Below are 23,340 nucleotides of genomic sequence, written 5' to 3'. Positions count from 1 at the left end.
GGTTTGGGCTTGTCATTCCCCTAATACATCGTAGGAGGCGTAGTTTATTGAAGTGACACATTTCATGTACAATGAACTTTCTCAACTCATTTTTTATGTCCCACTACTATATTTCCGATTAGGTTTGTGGCTTTATTTATGTTGGAAGGAAAATTTTTGGGCTTAGGAGTAACTGGTAAAGTACATAGCTTCTTAAAAGGCTTTCTTGGTTTGAGGTACTAGTGATTAGCCGATTATTTGTCTGGCCATTGAACTTGTCTTGGTTTTGGACAACAATTGGCCTTAGAAATTGGTTCTATAATTGTATAGAATTTTCGCCAGACACCGCATTTATTTTTGGCATTTATTTGGTTTGTTTATAAAAAGAAAAGCATCTATAAAAGTTGTGTTAATTCTTAAATAAAATACCTCTAAACAATCTTAAAAAACTGAAAGTTTTCTGCAACTTTTAAATATTTTTCGTAAATCTACGAAAATTAAAAAGAAACATAAAATCAAATGTCTTACGAGTGGCTCCATTCTTCTTCGCTAATAAAGTGCATGTAGTAAAACGTTTTCATAACTAACTCCAATAAGTTTGATTCGCACAAAAAAGTCGTAAAAAATCCAGTTTGTTGACGACTAATCCGCCAGCAAAACAAACATTATCGATTTCGAATGCACTCACTCAACTGCAAAACCAATAAAAGACACAAACCACAAAATACCCACACTTTCTGACTGCAATAGAAAAACCATAAAGTAAGTGCAACATTTTTTCTTTTTGGTGGCAAAGCCAATTCTTCCCCTGCCAAAAATTCACCCCTCCACAGCTGAATGCATTTCCTTATCAGAGAGTTGCACTTGATTAGACGGGCGACGGGCGGGATACTGATGGCATTAAATCGAAGTGAATATTGCATTCAAAAAGTCGGAGGGAAACCAGAGTGACGATGACGATTGAAACGGCGACGGTGGCTGCCATTAGGCGTCAAATGGTCCGGCAAAACGCATCGACAGCAGCGAACAGTGGGACGAGAGGTGTTGGTTAGTGTTACTATGACTACCTAGGAAAAATGATGCATATATTATACATATATTTTAATTATTATATGCAATATTGAAATCTTTATAAATATCATAATTTTGTAATATATTTATATCATTTTTCCCACTGTGCTGCCGCCGAAACTGCAAGTGTTTGCGGGCACCATTAAAAAAGTGCAGCCATATCGCGGAGCAGAAAACTCGTAAACCCGACCCCAACGCTGCTCCACTCCACGAATCCACTCAACCCAATCCGAAATGAAATAGCAGAAGTAAGCTCCCTTGGACCCCCGAATATTATTCTTCTCATTGAATGCGACACGGTACTCTTTCAATCGCTGGCTTTCAATCTTTCAATCGACCGCCTTCAACGATCTCTCTCCGGGCGATTCGTGTGCGTTTGGGGTTGGGTTCGTTTTGTTATTGGTTCAACTGTCGCGTTGTATTCAACATTCAGTGTTCAGTGTTCAGTAGTCAGTGTTCAGTTCTCAGCTTCAGTTCGTTTCAGTTTCAGTTCGCAGTCAGTTTGTCAACGGGTCGCATGCGTATTCGGAATATCGCGGAAGGCGAATATTATTTTGGAATATTACTTGTACAAGCCAAGTGAAATATTTAAAGCCCTCTTAAAGTGGAGTGATTGTGCAGTGAGATATTTAACATTTCCCCCGAAGGATTATAAATAAAGGAGAAAACATGACAACCTTCGGTTCAACAGGCTGCCTCTTGCTGGGCCTTTTATCCCTGCTGATGTTTTTCAATCCAGGTGGGTTCCGAGGACCACTGACTCTGCATCAAATGGCAGCTAATTAAGTAAAGTTGGAACTTCGGATGGTGGCAGGGAGAGTTACTTAAGTGCGTGGGCGTGATTCCCCATTTAAATGTGCAACAAAACGGCGAGCTTGAGTTCACTGAACCAAATCAAAAGGGTTTATGCGGAAAATAGGGGGAAAAAGTCAGTCAGATTAAAGTATTTGACAGATGCTGAAAGCTTGGGAAAGTTGTATTAAAGAAATTGTGAATATTTGAAGGTGAAGAAATGTTAAAGCTAATGTGGAAATGTTTTGATAAAAATAAGAATTTTCGTGTTACAAATCCCCTTAAAATGAATGACCATCTGTCCCTGCTAACCGTAAATATTTTTTGGTATTATCAGAGCAATTCTCCAGACAGATTTAATCCCCTTGCAATACCTGAAATTTAAGAGAGATTGAAGAGAAAATACATTAACAGCTGTATTCTCCATGATTTATAATTATTTATGCACTTGTTCAATATTTTTCCTCAGCTCATTTGTGTTTATTTTTACTTCAAAAGCACCACGTTCGAGCTTAATGAGAACAAAACATATTTTCACAACCTTAAAAATGCAGAGAAAATAAATATTATAAATAGCCAAGAATGTCAGAGAAAAATGTGGAGAAATGAAAGAAATGCTCCTCCTTATTTATGGAAATGTCTTCATTAAGCAAAAAGGGGTATAAAAAGTATACATTTTCTCAGACACCACAATTACTCAAAAATTGTAATGAAAAAGCGTGCCACATATCTGGTCATGTCATCAACTAAAAGTTTATTTGTGTTTATGTTGCGTGGGCGTGGCATGACAATGACAACTTTGAGTGGCATAAACCAAACTGGCCACTCAGACCCACCTCTATATAAAATGACTAATCTAAGATCAACTAGAACGATATGGAAATAAGGCAAAATTAAAGGGTATGGCTCGAATCAACACATTAGTGAGTGCATGTCATTATTGCAGCAGCTATTATGAACAGCTCATCTCCTTGTCAGGTACTCGATGAGGCATATCCAGCCTTAACCTTCGAATAATCTTAAATGTCAGTTCCCCATTTCAGTCGGCAGATCGTCTTAATTAATAGTCCGCTGTTGTTGTCGCTGCCTGGGCCAGGCCTAATTAAATCCATTCAGTTGCTTACTTACTTACTTATTCACAGCAATTTACTGGGAAGGAAAACGCAGTTAAAGCGAATATGAAAGCTAAAGACCCTATAAAAGACAATAGAAAAAAAAAAAAAAGTTTTATTTAAAAAATTAAACTAGGGTTTTTTTTTTTTTTAATGTTTTATTTTTTTTTTTTTTTTTTTTTTATTTTTAATAAAAATTTAAATTTAAAGAAGAAAAGGGGAAAAACAAATATTTATATGATTTACGTAGCTAAACGAACTCAACTTTAAAGATCAAAAATGCAAAAAAGGAAAATTACTAGAAAGGCAGCGCAAAAATGTCATTAAATGTCTTTTAATGTGCAGATTTTTGTGTACATTTTCTTAGCCATACAATCCACTTTGTATAGTTCGCTTCTAACATATTTAAGTCATCCAAATATAAACATTTCATGATCACTGAAAAGTAGCCACAATGTGTAGTACCCACAAAATGTTTCAGTGACTAAAAAAGACAGTGTTCATAAGCTTTGAATAACTTTTGATTCCTATATACCCTAGCACTCCCTTAGCCCATTCCCCTCACATAGCTTAAATTCCTTTCCAACTAATTATTTAGGCATTCCGCATAAAAATGCTGCAATTTTGATAAACGTTCGACGGAGTTTTGCATTTTGCATTTGGCATTTTCACAGTTGAACGAACCCCGTTTGCATGTCAGTCAAAGGCGAAGCGAAACTTTCTATCGAAGCTCCCGACCGAACCTCTATTACTTTTTAGGGTCACTAGCTTGTGGGCCACCCTACTACAATTGAAGTTCCACACACACACACACACTCGTAAGTTGCAAAGTTTAATGCGTTGCGATATGGGTGACACTTTGTGGCATGGGTTTGTCAGGGAGGGGAAAATGGGGTGGCATCGTGGGGCTGGTAATCAACACGTTTCTTTTGGTGGCAAAGTCGTTGGGTTTGCGGACTTATGTATTATGGATATTCGGGGGCAGATCCCAAATGTTGCAAGTCCAACTTGCAGTTCGCCTCAAGTTGAGCAGCTTAATGGAAAAATTGCATGTGAACCCCAAAGTCGGTGTGTGGGAAACTTTGTGCCCCATTGTTGGAGACTCGTACTTTTGGCTGGGTAAATACTACAAGTCCATATGCCATATGCCATAAGCCTATATGCTAGTCGTTAAGGGCAATAAACTTTGGTTATTTTACAGGCTTGATAGAGCTGAAAGTGGATTACAAGGGGTAGGAATACTATACTATTAGGCTGCAATTAGTGTGGTTCCTTTTAAGGGTGCAGTTGGTTGCTTCGAGTTTTCTGCTATAAATAATTGAAATGTTGAGAGAATTAGTAATTGGATGGGTTTTTAAAATGAGACTATAGACAAGAAGGACTAGTAAACCTGAAAGCTAGAAACTGTTGAGAAGGAAACCTTTTGAAGGAACAACAACAATTCTTAGACTCTTTAATATAATTCACAGATATTAAATAAGTTAAGCTAGTGGATAGATCTGTTTGAGATCTGAGACTTTAACAGCGATGATTAAAGCCAAATTCCAATGGCCAAAAGTATCGGCGAAAACATCTCGTCCAACAAATACTTACGCACTTAGTGGCCACCACTTCGATTCGGAATGGGATTCGGTTTTTTGGATACAGTTTCGGATTCGGACTCGTATGTTTCTGACCATGTTTGGAGGGGGCAGTTTGTGGCTGCCACAACGGTTGGCATAATGCAGCCAACTGACAGGCACAATATCAATTTTCAGTTTTTCCATGGAATTACAGTCATTACCATTAGTAAACTGCCACCGACTTGGAACGGACGCGCAAATAAACAATTCTGCAAACGATCTGACAATTCAACTGTCAATTAATTTCAATATATTGTAAATGATTATAATTTCCATCTCGGTTACGCCGTTTTTCGCCGCACTTTTTTCGGCTCTCAATTGCATTGAATTGGCAATTGCTGCCAATTGCCAATGCGAATGCGAATCGAACGCAAATTGCAATGTTTATGCTGGTTGTTTATGGCCAAATGCGGTCGATCGGTCGATCGGTCGGTCGGTTGGTCGGTTGGCCGAAACAAACACGTTTTTCGGCCAATGCGTTGGCACACTTCACCGGCCTATCCCCATTACCCCTCTCTCCAGCCTTTCGACTTATCTAGGCTTTCGTTTCGTTTAAACGCACCTCAAAGTGTTGGCTAAGTGCATTTAACCCGAACGTTAACGTTTGACGTTTAAATTGGTCAGAGAAACGAGTTTTATGGCCGCCATCATAGCCGCAGTCATCATCATCACTCAAAAATTCTCTAAAAAAACACACTAAGAAAGAATATCAATTCAAAATTTAAAAGGTTTTTAAAACAAAACATAAAGATTTTCCTGATTTTTCATTCAAGAAAAGCAAAAAAAAATAGTCAAAGGCTTCCAAATTTCAGCTTTTTAGGATGACAAATTTTAAACTTTCCTTTCCCAACTCTAGAAGCTCTTTTAAATTTTATGTAATAAACAAAAAGTAATACAATATATGACTTAACATGTTAACTAACTGATTGATTTTCTCTGTGTAGAGCCAACAATCGCTGGCTCAGTTTAATCAAATAATTATTTACTCACTAGTTGGAGCGGCTAATCGCACGCATAAACCAGGCGGAGTCGAACTTTTTGACACTTTTATAAGGCAGTTGCCCCATAGCCTGTCGCATAAATAACTCGGGCCAAAAGGCTCCCGACTGGAATTAGTGGCGGTTCGGCAATATTTCAAAGATCACCGCCAACGGCATTAAACGCAGCAGGAAATTATGGCCTAGCGGCAATTTCAGTTGATTTTGATGGGATGCGATTCATTAGTGGAACGGTTATGGCTTCGAAGACCAGGAATTAGTTAGTTACTTTATTATGATTTGAAGATTTGAAGAGTTTGTGGTTGTGGTAACATGGGAAATCAGTTAAGGCTGAGGATTGAAGTTGCTGGAGCTGGGAAAATGTCATTAAACAATATTAGGAAAGGAAAGGTATGATGTAATATGTTATTACTATGTTATTGTTATTGAAAGATGTAAGATGAAATAAGTCATAATTGTAATATTCACAAATTCAAAAACTTTCCATGTCTACATTTTCCATTTAGGAAAGCCAATTTATTACCCCAAAAGTCACGTTTTGAATAATGCAATACAAAATTCCTTCTAAGCCTTTATACACTTAAGATTATCTGAACTGTAAAATTCCCAAATAAATTGATATTAATTACCCATTTCAGCCTCCGCTGTGCTGCGATGCTGGCGCTGTTCAACGGATGTCTCCAATGGCGAGTTCTGCAATGATCCCTTCATGCCGGAGACCATCTCGGAGCAGCAGCGTTACTGGAGCTATGTGAACTGCACCTATTCGGTGGGTGCCAAGTCGGTGAATGCCCGACCTGTCTGCAAAAAGCTGGTACAGGAAGGTGAGATCAAAATCCCTCCAAGCCCCTATATGGTCAATATATACCACTCAGTGTGCCACGTCAAAAGAAGCAAAAACTAGAGGCATGAATAATTGTGCACCCGTTGCATTTGCATTGTTGTGACCGCGTGTGCGGTCTTTGGACAGGCTGCACTTAGAGAAAAAGTATGTTGAAAAATATTTTTACTTTAAATGAAATTTTAAGCCTAAAAAATGAAAAACACAATTAGGAAATGGGGCTTAAAAATGTAAATGAAAAAGGAAAATAAGATTAAAGATAAATAAATCTTTTAAGGGGAGTTTTTATCACACTTCCTAACTATTATTAAGATGTGTCTATTTTCCTTCGTTATCTTCATATAAGAAGACGGAAAACAAAAAGTGATCTCATCTAGTTACTAAAAAGATAATCTAACTACTTAAAAAGTCCTTATGGGTTTTTCAAGAGCACATAGACATGCATTAAGACATCAATTATAATTTTCTCAGACTGTAGATTTCTATAAAGACTAAGGAAGTGCGGTGCGGGGGGTTAGCTAGATCGACGCAACTCACACCCGGCTGTGGCCGAGAGTCAAACAAGATTGAAATTTATTGCCCTGACAAAGTCCAAACAAGTGCAGGCGACACAGCAACACGGCCAGCGGACAATTGCCAATGGAGGGGCTTGGATATCGGCAACTGCAACTTGCAGCTGCCTCTGTTGCTGGGCGTTTGGAACGGGGGCGTGGCAGGTGTCAGGGCGGGCCAACAACAAGTGGCGACATTTTGGCCCGCAGTTGCTGTTGCATGTGCCGCTAATTTACGGCAAATTTATGTGAAGAAAGAGCCAGGCGAACGGGTCGTATGAGTGATATTTCTCGTGGTGGGTTTCGGCGATCTTAAATCCGATTTTACTACTCGCTTGTCCGCCTGTTTTTTTTTATTGCTGGTTTTTATTGTTGTCTGTGACCAGAGCAATTTGTACATTTGCATATGACAAGCAAGGCAAAGCCGAAAACCAAAACAAAAACCAAAACAAAAACTAAAAATTCAATTGGCCAAGCGATCCGTGTCGTTACATTTTGATCTAAATTCACTTTGCATTGTTGGCGAGGGCATAAATTTACCCACCGGCAGACGATTCAGGTTCAGATTGTTAATGTAGGTCGGCCAGACAATGGCATGGCAAAGTATATATGGTGGGTATATAGTAACTTTACAGGGTGTAATTGCAGAGAGGAAAACTTTACTGCACGCTCTATAAAAATCTGTACTGACAAAAGTCAGACAGAAATTCAGCTTTTGCTTAACAAATCATTTAGAAAAGGTCAAAAAGTCAAAGAGGTGTAAAGATTGTAAATTAACTTGGAATTTATGGTCAGTTGTGAGTTCAAAATAGTCACAAATTAATTAAAAAGAAACTATAAATTAACTCAATGGAGTTTAAGATCCATCAGAGGCAACAACTGGGGGTTTCTTGAGCCGCATTTAAGCAATTTCTGATGGCCAATTAATGAACACCATTAAATTTTTTCAATCAAGCGTCTACAAATTGGTCCGACGAATATTTGCAAGATTTGAGCTTGGCAGTTGGCAATTAAAATTGCAATTGCAGACTCTCAAGCCCCGCTGTATCTCTATATCTCTGAGTGAGTTTTGGTCCCCGAGCTACATGAGCAGCGCTTGTAATGCGCAAAATACATAATATACGGGCCGAGCGGGCTAAGGAAAAACAAACACAAAATCCATAGAAATTAATTAAGTTGTTGCACAGCGTGAAGCGCTCAATTACGATTCCAAGATGAGGGGCACTATCGGGGCCGGCTGAATGGCGGTAGAATGTGTCTGAGAAAAATGCAACTAGGCGATGCAACTTGTTGTTGTTGTTGTTGTTGGCATTAAATTAATTGCTTATGATGTTTAGCTTAGACGAGTGGCTGAGATTTTGGCAAATGTCAAATTAAAAATGTATTCTATAATGCCAAAATATGAAGCCAAGCAATTAGCCGCAGATTGTTGACTGCAAATATTTTGCAACCTGTTGCCTGGTTGCCTTGCCACCAAACCTGCCAGTCGGCCTAGGACCATTTTTGGTGTCTAACAGCTTATTTCTGGCTCTTTTCTCCGGGGAACAGACGTACCAAAAGGGAGGCCTATATAAAGTCAATTTTTGATATATATGTTTTGACTTACAAGTTAACTACTTTAAGCCTCCAACTTTTGGCAAAGTCCACTTTAACAGCTTTCAAAACGAAATTAATGGTTTTATGTTGCCATTTAAAGCTATTGCTATATTGATTTAGAAATATTGTTAGATAAAAGAACATATTGTTATATTATTATCATCAAACAAAGACTTTCCCAAGAGTAAACTATCTTCGGTGAACCAAAAGAGTTGCATTTTCTTTTCCAATTTGATTTACCATTTTAGCTTTAACCACATTTTTTGATTAAACACACATAACAAGCCATAAATAATTAAATTAATTAAAATTTAAATTTATTACGCTGTGTGTGTGTGTGTGTGCGGTAGACAATGTCCAAGCGGCATTTTTGGTTTCGCTGCTCTAGCGAGCGGAGCACGCGGCGTATGCGCAATGTGGCACACACGGCGGCCGCTGCATTCTGATGGTGGTTCTGAGCCTTGTTTGATGCGACGGCCGTGATAAGGCGACAATTGTCAACAATTTTATTAGCCCGACTGTGGGCCCCACTGTCCAACGTCTGAGCCAATCACAAAAATGGCCAGCTTTGACCATTTCGAGCGGCTTTTAAAGTTCGCTTTTGCCGTATTCCATTGGAAATGTTTTTACTAGTTTGTCGTTTTGTTCTATTTGCTGAACAAACACACACACACACACATGCATCCAACACGCAATTTGTTGTGGATTTTTTCTGGTTTTCATTTGCCGTCTGATTGCAAATTGTCTCTAGTTTCGACGAGTTTCAGGTACGATTTGGCAAATCGTGTGCGTTTCACAGGCCGCTCAGCCTCATTTTACCGCGTTTTTTTGTTTTTTGCCGGACTCTAGCATTAAGGAGCCTTGAACCCGTTGTAGGTCAAAAGGGGTCAGTAAATAGCAGATCAAATTACTTTCTTTGCTTTGGAAACTAATGGTTAATAACAGGGGGAAAAAATATCGGAAAATGATTACCAACAAGTAATTTTTTCTTTTTTTTCTATCGCTTTATATTTATGATTTATTCCTTATTTCCCCTTTATTTTTTTAGTTTATTCCTTTAAAATTTTCTACTGACAGCTGTGGCTCAGAAACTGCCTCAAAACCCATAACCACATCACTGTTTTTTCCCCCACTGCGGCTATTTCAAATGTCATTTCTGAGATTTTTTCCATGGCTCCGAAATGCAGCCCACGCCGGCACGTACAGACACACACACACACACACATAGGCAGACATAAATTAAATTTAATGCGCACACACAGAGCAGACATTAATTAAAATGGTTAAATGAGAAATAGTTTTAAACGCTGCTCTCCATTTTCAGTTTACGGCAAGCGGGTGATTTCGCGTTCCTGCTTTTACGAGGACATGGACGATTCGCCGAATAAGTGCGCCAATGACCAGACCTCGTCCTACATAAAGACCGTCTACTGTCGCACCTGCACAACAGATGGCTGCAACGGAGGGAGTGCATCTACTCCACTCATCCTTCCTGCTGATGCTGCCACTTCTGTTGGCCTCGTTCCGCCACTTGCCGCTATGCAAATGAAGAAATGAATCCGGCCCGGACTTAATTAACGGGACTCCGAGCTGAAGTTAAAGCTGGCCGGGAATTTCGGTGCTTAGCCCGGACTTAACTGAATTTCTTCAACGAGTTTTTAGTCACTTTTTGCCCTCACGAAAATGCACAAATCACCAGGAGAACAGGAGCTGTCAGAGCTGGCTGAAGGAGTTCTCCCTCCTGGCCAACGGATGTCATCTCAATATCGTCATCATCCATGTAAATGTTACTTGGTCACCTCACCAAACGAAAATCAAAAGCAGTTACTCGTAGTCACAACTCTACACCCATCATTAAACACCCAATCACACTTAACTTTGTTGTAATTTGTACATCTTTGTAATATCTTTATTATTGTACTTGTAATTGAGAGGGCGGAGCCTATTGCGGTTCAGTCTTTGAGTAAATAAATAAATCGTAATTAGATGATATGCGAAAGGTGGATTTTCTAAGGGGTTTTCAATCAAATCACACTTGGCCTCGAGACACTTAGCACTATCCCAAAATTTGAAAAAAAATGAGACAAGGGCTCAAAAAAAAGTACCATTTCCACCCATGCAGGGACAAACGACGTGGCCAAAGACGTTATCAAAGATGTAGATACTGATGGGACCAAGGAACTGACCAACAATACAGCCAAAGATGCGGTCAAAGATGCGGTCAAAGATGCGGCCAAAGATGCGGCCAAAGATGCGGCCAAAGATGCGGCCAAAGATGCGGCCAAAGATGCGGTAAAAGATGCGGTCAAAGATGCGGTCAAAGAAGTGGGCAAGGACGTACCCCAGCTAGAAAGTCCTTTGCCTCTATGGAGTCGCCTTCTTGATCACAATGCTGATGGTTGTTTGCGTAAGAAGAAAAGTGATGACAAGGTGGAGACCTACGAGGTAGAAGTCGCTAACCGATTGTGGTCTTTGTGGGGGACAGCCCATCAAGTAGAAACAGATGAGAAACCCACTTCCGTGGACTCCAAATCGGATACGATCTCAGCTCCCGGCAAGTCGTTAGCCTGCTGTGTGATGGCCTGTTGTGCTGGCAATTTCCATTCCCTGGATTCCTGGAATTCAAGTTTCTTGGACGCAATCCTGCTTCAAGGGGAGGATTACTATTATGAAAGTTTAGTAGCCCGTCAGCGAAGGAATTCGTTGGGAGAGCTCTCTCTGGAGACCCTGAACCCCTCCTGCTACCTAGATGGACATCACTTTTGGGTGGACATTGAGAGGTTCTCCTCCGGCAAGTTGTACAACACAACCAAGAGTTTGGGTTCCGCTTTGAGAGGGTTCTTTGCCCATCACCAGCAAACGGGCATTCTTCAGCTGAGGGATCAGGCTTTGGCCTTTGGCTTTATGCCCGGAATATGCCAGCGGAGGCGCCTTCTTCCTGTTCCACTGTCAGGCGAGGGGAAAGCCCTTGTTTAAGGACTACGAGAGTGCCCCCTATGTCCTCCGGATGCGCAAACTGCAACAGTTGCTCTACTGCATGCTCATCACATTGGATGAACATCGCCGCAATGTGCCCTTCAGGCTCTACAAGGTGGGATGTGTTCCTTCTGCAGATCAGAGATTGATCTCTTAGAAAATTATCAGTTTTAGAATTCCAAAGACTTCTCTGTAAACTTTAACCTGCTTAACTCCTATCCCAAAATATAGAACAAGCCAAGCCAAATAGTTCAGTCTTTAACTTTTGGGCTGTTAATTTGCTAAACATTTTCAGCGACTGATGTTTATATGCATTGTCTAATGATGATCTAATTTGTGTTAATATTTAGTTTAAATGCAGTTAAATTCTAGAAAACTATACTTAAAGCAGGGCTATGACATCAGCCCGATTACAGCCCCTTCTATATGGTATATAGTCACCGACTTAGTCTGTCGTAACCCACATTAAAAACACTTTGCCAGGCAAATCAAAAGTAATTGTCTCGCTTCACTGCACTTGACATTGCATTTGCTTTGAGGAACGAACGTTTGCCTTCTTGACGGCAGTTCATCATAATATGTGGTGTATATAAGATATATATGGTGTGGTATATATAAGATATATATGGTGTAGTATATATATATATTTAAAGTCTCCAAGCGGAAATGAGTTCAGTCTGTCGTTCAATTGGCAAAATTCGTTATTAAAAATCCCCGCGAACTCTCTTTTCCTTTTTGAGCAACTCTTTCTGACTTTTGACCCTCGTAAATTGAGCGTAGGCTTTGCAGGGTTCACAGATTGAATGCAAAGACAAATTGATACTATGTTTCGGGTGCCGCCTAGTAGCGTGATAATTCCATTATGCTTTAATTAAAATCGCATAAAACCAGCGGTGAATATAAATAAAATTTGTCACATGGCACGAAAAGCGAAGGCTGTCATAAAAAAGAAAAACACTTACAACATCGAGTGAAATAACGCAAAATAAATATATATATCTATGAGTATATAAAATGGGTGGCGACTAAGCCGCGAATAAAGCGTTTTGGCCATTTAAACTTGTCGCACGGCTTTTATTTGTTTTTTGGATTTTAGTTTTTTTGCTTTTGCTGTTGTTGTTGGCTGGCGAAAATGTCGTACAGAGTTTCCAATAAAACTGGCCATTTATCATGGGGCAGCCGCTGTGGAAAAAATATTGAGAATCGACAATCGAATGTTACGCATACGCCCCGGAGGGCAGCTGTTGGCTGTTGGTCGCTGCGCATGCTCAGTCAGCAAATTCGAATGCGATTTTCCAACGATCAGGCCTTAACCCCAGCTATTCTTGGGCCCAAACCGAACAGATTCGTTTCGATTGGCGGGGTGCGTGCTCATTTTTCACGCTTTGTCAATTTTTGGCTACGAACTACTGGGAGGAGGAGCAACTAATGTTGCAGATTAGTGTCAAGATTTGCATACGAAATCGTATATCTGCCAGGTGCGTGTGTCGCCAATTTGGTAAGAGTGTTGCCAAATTTGGCTAATTCCGTTGAGTTGCAGTTGCCAAATGTTGTGCCACTGGATCCTGCACTCATGAATCATTTTTGCTTGCTGATGTGAATCATTTATAATGGCAAGGCTCATTCAGATCTAGATATGTCATGTGCTTAATGATGGGGAAGTGGTTAAAGGTATTAGCTAATAAATATCTATTGAGGTATGATGCTTATTGGTTACATGCAAGTTCATTAAATGTCTTTCAAATCTTGTTTTTAATTTGTATCTGCATCTTACCAGATTGCTTAACAGATGCGCTATTTGGAAACTTATAAAGTAAGCTTTTTGTACCTAAGTCTAGAGTCTCTGCTTAGCCGAGACCCTAACCATGTTATTTTGGGGTGACCGTATTTTATTTGTTTGCATTTGGTTGAATTTTTTCCGTTGAATTTTTGAAAACGAAACTTTATATAAAAAAAATACAGATTTTTTGTTAAGTTTTTTTTGCATTCGAAAAATAAAGAACTTGAAATTTTATCTGTTTAAAAAGCTGGTAACATTTCTCAGGCTTGTTAAGTTGCTTATCAAAACCGGTTTCCTGTTCACTTTAAAGGGTTTTTGAAATTTGACACATATTTACACTGAAAACCAAACTTAAAGTTAAATGTCCACTATCCACATTATTAGATAGGGGAAAGATATTTATAAAATTAGTTTATAGATAAATTTAAAATTTGACTTAATTACAAACTGACAAGCATTAAGACACCACACACCCACTTACTCCTATAGTTTGTTTGTTTTTCTACCAAACTATGACCGCCCATTCGCTGCCATATGAAACGTCATCAATTAAACTGCATTGTGTGCTGCGTCCTCAAAGAAATCCGAAAAAAAGGGTAAGCGACGAGCAAAAACAATGCCACCGAATGCGTGAGTCTGGCTGGCTGTCTGGTGGCAAGTAGGGGTTTCCCCAGGAGTCGGGGTAAGAACAGCTATGCGCCAGCTGCGACGTGGCTGCGCTGCCAATACTTTCAGTACCAAAACGTTGGCACTCTGGCGAAGAAGACTCGGCCACATCCACAGTCGTTCCTCGGCCGAGCAACCGTCTGCATCGCGCGCAGCTCTCGAAGAGATTTCGCATTAAGCTCCCCTCAATCCCCCCTCAAAGGATATAGTATACCATAATCTTCAGGCGCCAGCAAGTCGCTTTCCGCATCCCAAAAGGATTTCCACAAACATTCCAAGGAAGCAATGTCAGCGATGTCCATGAAAGCCCTCCTGGCCGGTGTCTTTCTGCTGGCCAATGCCTGGCACATCACAGGTGAGCTATGTTCCAGCATATGTAGTGTCGATCAGTTAATGACAGCACTCTTTAATCTTCTTGTAAACACAAAACTAAGAAGAAATGGTTAAATTTTTCATACATTTTGGTAGATGCAGAGAGAAAAGTTTTAGCCCCTCACCTTAGAGTTTTGTAATAAATAAACTTTAGTTTAAATAAATCTTAGTGTTTGTTAAGTTAATAAATGGTTAGGTGTTATCATTATTAACCAATAAAAACTTGTAAATATTTACGAATAATTATCAAGTACTTAAATCAGTGTTTAAATTAAGACAAATTTATTATAAATAAACATTTTGAAAGCCTCATTTCTGCACTTAAAAAAGAACTTTAAAAACATTTTAAAATTGTATATAAAATATATACAAAATATATAACTGTAAAACTAAATAAACATATGTTTCATTAGTGAAAATCTCTCAAAAGTTTTACTAGATTTTCCCTCTGTGCACCTGTAATTCCATCTGGCCCACAAGGTCACCGATCCGCATAAAGTTTGAGGTGTGATGGTTTTTATTCGGAGAGCCCATGAATGAAATTTGTTTCCAATTTTCCCCGCATTTTGTTTATGTAGTTTTTCCGCTAGCTATTTAACGCTTTTCCCTTGCGCTGTTTATGAAAATTCTCCACAAAATTTTCAGCTTACAACTAAAAAAAAAGGAGAGCAGTTTCAGGTGTATGGCCATTAAATATACTTAGCACTTTTATGTTACTCGCTATACGAAAGAGGATTTATGGACGACACTCAAAGTGATGGAGGTTCTTGCTGTTTTTTTCTGTCGTAAACAAATTAATATCGAATGGCGCGGATATAATGAAATATTAATAGGCGTGGATGTGGGCTTAGTTATAGAAAGTGCTCATTTGTTTATTTTGAGTTTAGGAACACGTGTAGCAGAAGAGGAAAGACATTTGAAAATTATGAAGAAAATTGATTTATTGTCAGGGCTAAAAATGGCAAAGTTGAGGAGATATTTATCGTCTTTTTTTTATTTAAACAAACAGAATATAATGGGAAATCGTTTTAAATGATTAATAACACATATTTCCTCATCTTATACTGCATAAGGAAAATTCCTGGGTCATTGCTTTCTTGATGAACATCGCTAAATATATACACGTGCATTTTGGGATTTCAGCGATTTTCACGCTTTTGGTTGATTGGCAACCTGCACGCCATATAAATACAAATATTCGGCCGACTGGCAGACATTTCGATATTTATTTCCACAGCCTTAGCAGGGGCATGGTTCACTTGATTTGCCAAACAGAATGTAAATGCATTTTCCACATTTCCATTTGTAGAATATATATTTTGAATCACTTCGATGGGTAATGAGAGTAGTTGGGGATTTTGATTGGGCCATTAGATGGCGAATCGAAGCAGAAGCTTCTCCCTCCTGTTGCTCTCAATTAGCCTTTCGCAGTGTCCTGCAATTATCTAATTGCTCTATTTTTTATCCGCCCTGGCTTCAATCTGGATTTACGATATGCGGGTAGTGCGCATGTCAGAGTGGCGCCAGGATGTCGTCTGCTCCAGTTTCCCGCTGTCTTCGGCATCTGACATCCCCTTTGCAAAAATCCCGTCCTTCCTTTTTCTGCTCAGAAACTATGTCAGATTCTGGCGGTCTTCTTTGGGGGTTAGTTCTCCCTTTCCCAACATGAATTGCGTAATTTTCAAAGACTGATAATGAATGCAGATAGAGAGAGTATATGGGGGAGTACCTTCTTTCAGGAAGCGGAGATTGTGCCCTGACACACATCCGATCCGTATCAAATTATATTGGTTATTCCTGGCCTGCATATGGTGGTGCTTTGTTTATTTAAAGTTCTTGGTTTTCGGGGTGAAAAATACAAAAAAAAAGGTTCCCATGGGGGCGTAAAGTACAACTTCCTTCAAAACAAGTCTCAGCTTTCAATTACCCGAGAGCCGAGAAATGCTTTAAAAGAAGCCACACGAAGTCGGGCCATATGCGTGACCTAAGCGAATACTTTCAGAATGTTAAGCCAGAACGATATAAAACCCTTAGGCAGCGACCTTGATGTGCCCACAGAATGCACTGAGAAAAGTGTAACAAAAATGGATGGTAAAAATGAAGGTTTTTGAAACTTTTCTAATTCAATTCTTTAAAATGTGAAGCTTAAACAACTTTTCTCTGAGTGCAGCAGTGAAAAACAATCTATTACTCACACTATGAAGTTCAGGACTGGGCCAATTACCTGAAATTGTTTTGGAAAACCCCGACAAAAGTGCCAACAAAGCTGGGGAAATACAAACTGGGGATACAAACGGTGTGGAGCTGACTTTTGCATATGTCCAGTCAATATCAGCCAACTGGCATTTCAAGGACACGACAATTTGAGGCTTTACAGTGTATACGTAATATAGGATCTTAAGGTGTTGTAAGGAATGGCATTATAAGTATGGAAAAGTGAAATATAAATATTTCCTAGTCAATATTTGACAGCCACCACTCCTCGTTGTAAACCCTTTCCAAGCATGTTTACCCTCAAGGTGCTCTAGTGCTCTGCTGGACTTGTGGCATGTTTGGCAAGGCAAGTCCCAGCACTTTCACATGCCAGGACATGCAAAACTCTTTCAAGGACACAGCCGGCGATCTTGATTTACTGTCATGCCAAATCACGCAACCTTATCAACACCCAAAGAGGAGTTTCCCCTTCTATGGCAAAACACATTACTCACCACATCTAAGCTCTTGGACTAATTAAATCATTTGCGAGTTTCTATTATTAGCTGAGACTCATCCAAACAGTTTGTTATGCGAATTCTTATGTTTTGGGTGGGAAAATTAAATCAGATGTGTGAAATGAACGCGGTGAACGGAAGAATAACAAATTATTATGAAAAGGAAAATAAACAACGAGCCGAAATATAAATATGTTCATGGAAAGGGAAAAATATCAATTAGTTTTCCAGGCAGTGATGGGTGAACTTATGATTCAACTGGCTTACATTAATTACTTAATTTTATTTAAATAAATAATTGGAAAAGTAAACATTATTCCCGAACTAGAGTGAGGATTGAGAAGGAGTATTGTTGGGAGAGAATCCATCATGTAAGTTACTTAATGGAGCTCGTTTCTTTATTGTTTACTCAGGTAGCAAATGGGTGAAGCAAATAAATGATATGATGATGGTTTATATATATGTTTTTTTTCCCAGGAAAACATTTGGTTTATCAATCCGTAAAAAGCTCAGGAAAGAAATAATAAAAATTCTGGTCAAGAAATGGTTTCTTCCCTCAACTTTTTATTTATAAAATTGATAAAATATCTAAAAAAAATAAGCCGAATTAAACGAATATAATTTTCTATATAATGACCTCTTTTTAACTACCCATTAAGTACGGATGATGTGATTTTAATATCCAATCTTATTCCTCTTCCTTTTCTGCATAAATCATTAAACAATTTGTCCAGCACTTTAACAGCTAGAACTGAGTTACGTATACGTAATAAAATTCAAGTAAGGCGCCACATCGACTGGCCACGTTCTCTCCATTTTCTCAGTGGGTGGCTCAACCCCAAAAATGGGCGGTACACGAAGCAGATGATGTCACATTTGGCTGCTTACACAAAACTGTGTCACCCTCGTTTATTTTTAGTCCGCAAACAAAGTTTCTTTTGCCAGTCAAAATATTTTCCACCCAGTGACCCCATGAAAGGTCACTGCAAAGTTGATTTAACTAATGAAATGATTTCCTCTTCCTTGCAGCTGTAAATGAGCATCACGATGAGAAGCAACACTTGAAGTGCTGGCACTGCAGCTCGGACACCATTGGAGCGGAGGACTTCTGCGATGTGACCTTCCAGGAGGACAACATACCCACTGACCTTATCAAGGAGCGGAACATCAATCTGCTGAGAAGCTGCAACAGCACCATCAATTCCGAGCATGAGCGAGCAGTTTGCCGCAAGACTGTGGAGGAGAGTGAGTAATAAGATTAAAGGAAAAATATTTTAAAAATATTTTAAATATTATTAAAAAAAATGCAGATAATGGAAAGGTGATCACCAAGCGATTCTGCTACTACACCAACAAATCGGATCCCGTGGAGCTGTGCAATGTCACCAGTCCGGAGAAGAATGTGCGGCGGATATTCTGCCAGGACTGCCTCACCGATCAGTGCAACGGAGCCTTTACAGGAGCCTCCTTACAAGAGATCATGCTGCTCCTGCCCATCGTGGCCCTAATCCAACAGTTGGCCATCTAAGCAAAAACTCTTCGTATTAAATTTTAGTTGGAACGTGATATTTTGCCTGGCCTCAAGGGTCGAGCTGTTGCTGATTAACGTTTACGTTTAGCTCGATTTAGTTTAGTTTCTTGGGGAAGACTCTCTCCCCCACACTCATTAGCTTACATTCAGATTGAAGTTTAGGGTTCGTTTATAAGTTTATGATTTCGCCTGGCCGAGTGCCCATGTTTGCCAAGCTCAAAGCCCATAAATTCCAAAAGAGATTCAAATCAATTTATTAATAATTAATATCAATAAACAAATAACAAAACAAATCGAATTAAAAGTAAAAACAAATGAAACAATACTCAATAGAGTTTAAAGCCCCAAAGCACAGTAAATACTCACTAAATAGTCTATGTACAACATGATATTTTAATGTAAAGAACACAAGCCTTCACCTATGTAATTATCTCAGATGTTAGACAAGCAAAAACATTATTCAAATCAAGGTATTACAACACTCAAAGCACACAAAATAAAGTTCACAAAAAGTCTTGAAGAGATTGGAAAATTCAGAGGAATTTCAGGAGGTCAATAATAGCGTCCACGAGTCGCTGTTTGGTGTTTTGATCTAGACCCGGATAGAAGTCCTCCAGTTGGAGGCTCTGCCAGAGCTTAGCCATGTACGCCGAGAACTCCTGGCTATTTTGTTCGCCACTTTTATAGCGTTCATAGAGTATCAACTCTGCTTGAACCATTGAAACATATGACTCCCGGTTTCCGGATACGTAAAGTTGGTATAGAAAAGCAGCCAATTTGCTGGAGTTCTTCAAAGTGTAAACTCGACGAATCACCTTATCCAGAATCCTGTTCAGTTGATTTGGCTTAAAAAGGCAATGGAGCTTCCGGGAATGCTGGCCAATAGAAAACTGCCACTTTCCCAGCTGATGCTCCTCGGATTCCAGGGCCTCCTTAAACAGATCAGTCATGTTTAGGATTTCCAGATGTTCCCGGATCTGCTCGCGAATGAGATAACCCTCTAGATGATGTCGAATTGTGGCGTTACCCTTCTTCCGACACACCACAAGCTGCAGGGTCTCCTCCAAGTCCTCGATTTTGGCTATGTCTTTGGGATAGTCGGCTTTCAGCTTGCCCCAAGTGGCTGCCACCAGGAAAAGTTGCTCGGAAACGGTGCCATTGGAGTCCACGATAAGCTGCAGCATTCGCTTGTTGTCATAGCTGATCACCTGCGTTCCCAAAGTGCACGTTGCTGGTGCAATTAGCAGGGGGAATAGTAGAAACAACTTAGTAATCATCTCGAGACTTGAAATGCAACTGAAATAACAGCGGCTGGGCTATCTTTAAACTGAGCTTATCAGCTTGGCTTTACCTCAAATTACTCTCTGGGAAAATGAACTTGTCTCTCAAAAGATTACCTTCCCTACATGGGGTACTTGGATTTAACTCAAACGTTGGTTTTTCTTCCACTTTTTGGTAGTGAATAAACCAATAATACCATTTCAACCTCCAGCTCTTAATCCAATACAAACAAATGAGATATCGATCCCTTAGATATTGTTTTCCTTCTTGTCACTGTCATACTAATCCGAAAATACTCTCGGATATCCAATTAGACGACCTACATACGAGACAATGCAGCCCTCGCTGATATCCTGTCATTGTCCTTGTTCCACTGGCCCCAACATAGCCCTGCGTTCTTCCATTTTAAGCCCCCATGCCTCTGCCCAGCTGGCCGCTTCTAATTAAATTTATGCAAATTATTTGCCATCCTTGTTGATTAGTGACATACACCCTACCCCTCCAACTATTCTCAGCCTCATTAAGTTTCGATCGTGCTCAATGAGATGAGCTTGTCCGTCTGTATGTCCATCATGCCTGCGTTGAATCGTTGTAAATTTTGTGGCATACTTTCAGGCTCTGTTAAAATTTGCCTGCATGAGGTAAGTAATCTTTAAGAAATCACTCAAGATGCCCAGAGAAAATCATCTTTTACTAAACGAGAATACAGCATTGACAAATTAGCATATATATATATTGTCACTTAGAATATTAGCACAGTGAAAATAATGCTTTAGAGAGGGAATGTTAATGAATATGTTCCTGAGTCTTACAAAATAACATCTCATTGAAAGATGAGATGCATCTCTATTTCTTAAAAATTCAAAACGAAAAAAGAAAATTTCTTTCAAGCCCATTGTTTACCTAACAAACTGAATGCACTCCAATGCAAGCCATACAACAATCAACTTAGTCACAATCCAAACAACAAAACAAATTACTAGAACCGGTTTTTAAAGCCTAAAATGTTAGATATAAGCCATATTGAACCGAAATTTCCACTCAAAACAGAGAACCAGAGAACGCAGTTTGGGAACGTAAAATTGAGCAACTTTTGCTGGGGCGGTTGCTTTGAGTCGGCGATGTTGCTGCTGGAACTGCGATATTGCTGTTGCTACAGTTTCAGACGTGCAGCAGACACCGAAGACAACGGTTGATAATCGTGCCTGAGTTCAAAAACGAAAGTTTAATTTTCGATAACGCTGTTGCAACATAAAAAGTGCTGGTGAAAATGGTGTCCGCTCTGAAATGCAGTTTGGCCGTGGCCGTTATGATCAGTCTGGCCTGTTCGGGTGCGTTGCGTTTGAAAGTGTGGCCAGTGGAAACGGTGTATTTGAAGGAATTCAAGGAGAGCCTGTTTGGCGAAAAATAACCAGATTTTTTGATTTTCCAAAATGCTGGTTTTAGTTGGAAGAAAATGTCTTCTTTACTACACCTTTTGACTTGATTTTGTACAGTGTAAATTCTCTCGCTCTCGTTCAATGATTACAAAAAACCGATTTCGTACTCATTTTAATAATTTAAAATAAAAAATCTTAAAGCTTTTCTAATCAACAACTATATCTCCTTCAGCCTATGCCATTAAGTGTTATCAGTGCGAGTCCCTGACAATGCCCAAGTGCGGCCTGAAGTTTGAGGCTGATGAGACCCTGCTGTTGGATTGCGCCCGCATTGGACCCCCACGCTATCTGCAGAACTTCTTCCCCCTGCGCAACGCCACTGGCTGCATGAAGAAGACCCTTGAGAGCGGTGAGTTTAGTGGGAAAACTTTACTAAATAAAAATACATAAAATATGCTTATATCATATCAAAATGACACTGATACTCTCATGTTCCGTTCTGCCAACGAAAAACAACAAATTCTTTTATCTTAAAACTTCTGAGATCATCGCAGAAAATGTGTTTTTGTATTTCGTCTCTGATGTCATGCGTAAATATTCCACTACCTGCTTTTCAAATGTTATTTTTTTTCCCTTCAGACGTGCTCCCTAATCACGTTTTTGTGCGACTCATTTTCTTGTAATTACATCAACCCGAGAGCTTAATTTGTTTTCGCATACAAAATAATAATAGCAGTGACGAGTTAGCGGTTGAATGCCGCAAGCTTTTCGCTGTCTCACAATTTTATTTTATGGACTTATTTGCAAGGCAAATCAGCCAATAGATTATTCCCTCATAAATCTTATGATCGTTTTTCAAGCTTGTTAAGCTACTTGGAGCCTGGTTAACTTACAAAGCCGTATCAATTATAAAATGGATAGAGAAATATACAATGATGAGATCAGAGATGAAAAATAACAGAAACCCCCTGAAATATTTCAAGGCGGTGTGAATGGAATGGTTGTTCTGTTGTTTGACAACACAAAAAGTACAATAAAGTACCTGTGGAATGCAAGTCAAATAAACAATTAACAAGTTCCAGTTGTTGGTCGGAACAATTGGTTCATTTATTAACCCCCATAAGAGAAAGTCGTCAACCCGATTGCTCATCCCAAACCAAACAATTTTCTTCCATCCCAGTGGCCGGACATCCCCAGATCGTGAGGAGCTGCTACTTCGGTGACATCAACAACATCCAGGGTGGCTGCCAGTCGGATCCCTCATTGCCCTTCGTCAAGCAGCTGGGCTGTGATGTCTGCACCAAGGACGAGTGCAACGGATCCTCTTCCCTTGCCCCCATTGCCGGTGCCATCGTCCTCTTCTTTGGCGTGGCTCGCCTGCTGGCCTAGATCTTAACTAGCTAGTAACTGACTCTCTTTGTAGTATTTCGTGGTTTTGTTTTGTGTAAATTTCTTCTAAATTGTATTTCATAATAAATGAAGGACAGGAGGTTGTCCTGGCAATATACCAAAATATATTATTACATCATTTAAGTACGGCTTGTGGTGGTTTCTAACCTTGTGGATGCATTCTGCATAACTAGTAGCCTTCCTTGAAGGGAATATGACTTTCATCCAAAAATGGATTTTAACACTAAAGCAACACCATAGCTTTGAGAGAAGGAAAAGATATTAAAAAGATTAGAAAAAAATATCAATGATTGTCTGGGAAAACCTCACAGTTTTAAAAGCATTTCGGGCAGTGTAAAAGCTTTTAAAATTAAACTTTAAATATGGTATTTTAATGATGAAAAGATTAACAAACCATCACGTTTACATTTCATGATAACATAATTAAGGTTTCCCATTCTCATCTCCCAAGTCTGTATTTATTTTATGTTTATGTCTACAATGACGAATCAGACCGGGTATTGGAAAAAAATATTACTAGTTAATTGTTTACTTTGTAACCTCAGCCCAACCCATGTACATCATCACACACATGTGCCGATATGAGTAGTACCGCTGAAAAAGTGTAATACGTTTAGGAGAATCAGTAGACCTTTAGTAATCGCGATTTGTACGGACGCCTCGTTTTAAGTA

General features: G+C 39.4%; 5 protein-coding genes across 5 annotated transcripts; 4 read left to right on the top strand and 1 right to left on the bottom strand.

Annotated features, from left to right (window-relative positions):
* Positions 1–1,497: 1,497 nt before the first annotated feature.
* LOC108115541 lies at positions 1,498–10,554 on the top strand. The gene is given in 4 exon segments (XM_017227045.2): positions 1,498–1,789; positions 6,213–6,398; positions 9,887–10,053; positions 10,055–10,554. Coding segments are annotated over 4 exon segments (480 nt in total). The 5' UTR covers positions 1,498–1,719; the 3' UTR covers positions 10,112–10,554.
* On the top strand, positions 10,246–11,785 carry LOC108115540. Its single transcript, XM_017227044.2, is given in 3 exon segments — positions 10,246–10,342; positions 10,646–11,469; positions 11,471–11,785. Coding segments are annotated over 3 exon segments (1,146 nt in total). The 3' UTR covers positions 11,696–11,785.
* Positions 11,786–14,105: 2,320 nt separating this feature from the next.
* Positions 14,106–19,118, top strand: LOC108115556. Its single transcript, XM_017227063.2, has 3 exons — positions 14,106–14,339; positions 18,097–18,312; positions 18,378–19,118. Exons 1-3 carry the CDS (start codon positions 14,270–14,272, stop codon positions 18,593–18,595), a joined length of 504 nt encoding a protein of 167 aa, XP_017082552.1. The 5' UTR covers positions 14,106–14,269; the 3' UTR covers positions 18,596–19,118.
* LOC108115555 lies at positions 18,972–19,875 on the bottom strand. The gene has a single exon (XM_017227061.2). The coding sequence runs from the start codon at positions 19,873–19,875 to the stop codon at positions 19,132–19,134; it is 744 nt and encodes a 247-aa protein (XP_017082550.2). The 3' UTR covers positions 18,972–19,131.
* Positions 19,876–21,033: 1,158 nt separating this feature from the next.
* LOC108115424 lies at positions 21,034–22,771 on the top strand. Its single transcript, XM_017226860.2, has 3 exons — positions 21,034–21,210; positions 21,491–21,667; positions 22,439–22,771. Exons 1-3 carry the CDS (start codon positions 21,150–21,152, stop codon positions 22,645–22,647), a joined length of 447 nt encoding a protein of 148 aa, XP_017082349.1. The 5' UTR covers positions 21,034–21,149; the 3' UTR covers positions 22,648–22,771.
* Positions 22,772–23,340: the final 569 nt, after the last annotated feature.

This window comes from Drosophila eugracilis, unplaced genomic scaffold, assembly GCF_018153835.1.
Source record: "Drosophila eugracilis isolate 14026-0451.02 unplaced genomic scaffold, ASM1815383v1 contig_1197, whole genome shotgun sequence".
In the NCBI taxonomy this organism is placed as follows: domain Eukaryota; kingdom Metazoa; phylum Arthropoda; class Insecta; order Diptera; family Drosophilidae; genus Drosophila; species Drosophila eugracilis.
This window is presented reverse-complemented; position numbering and strand designations above follow the sequence as displayed.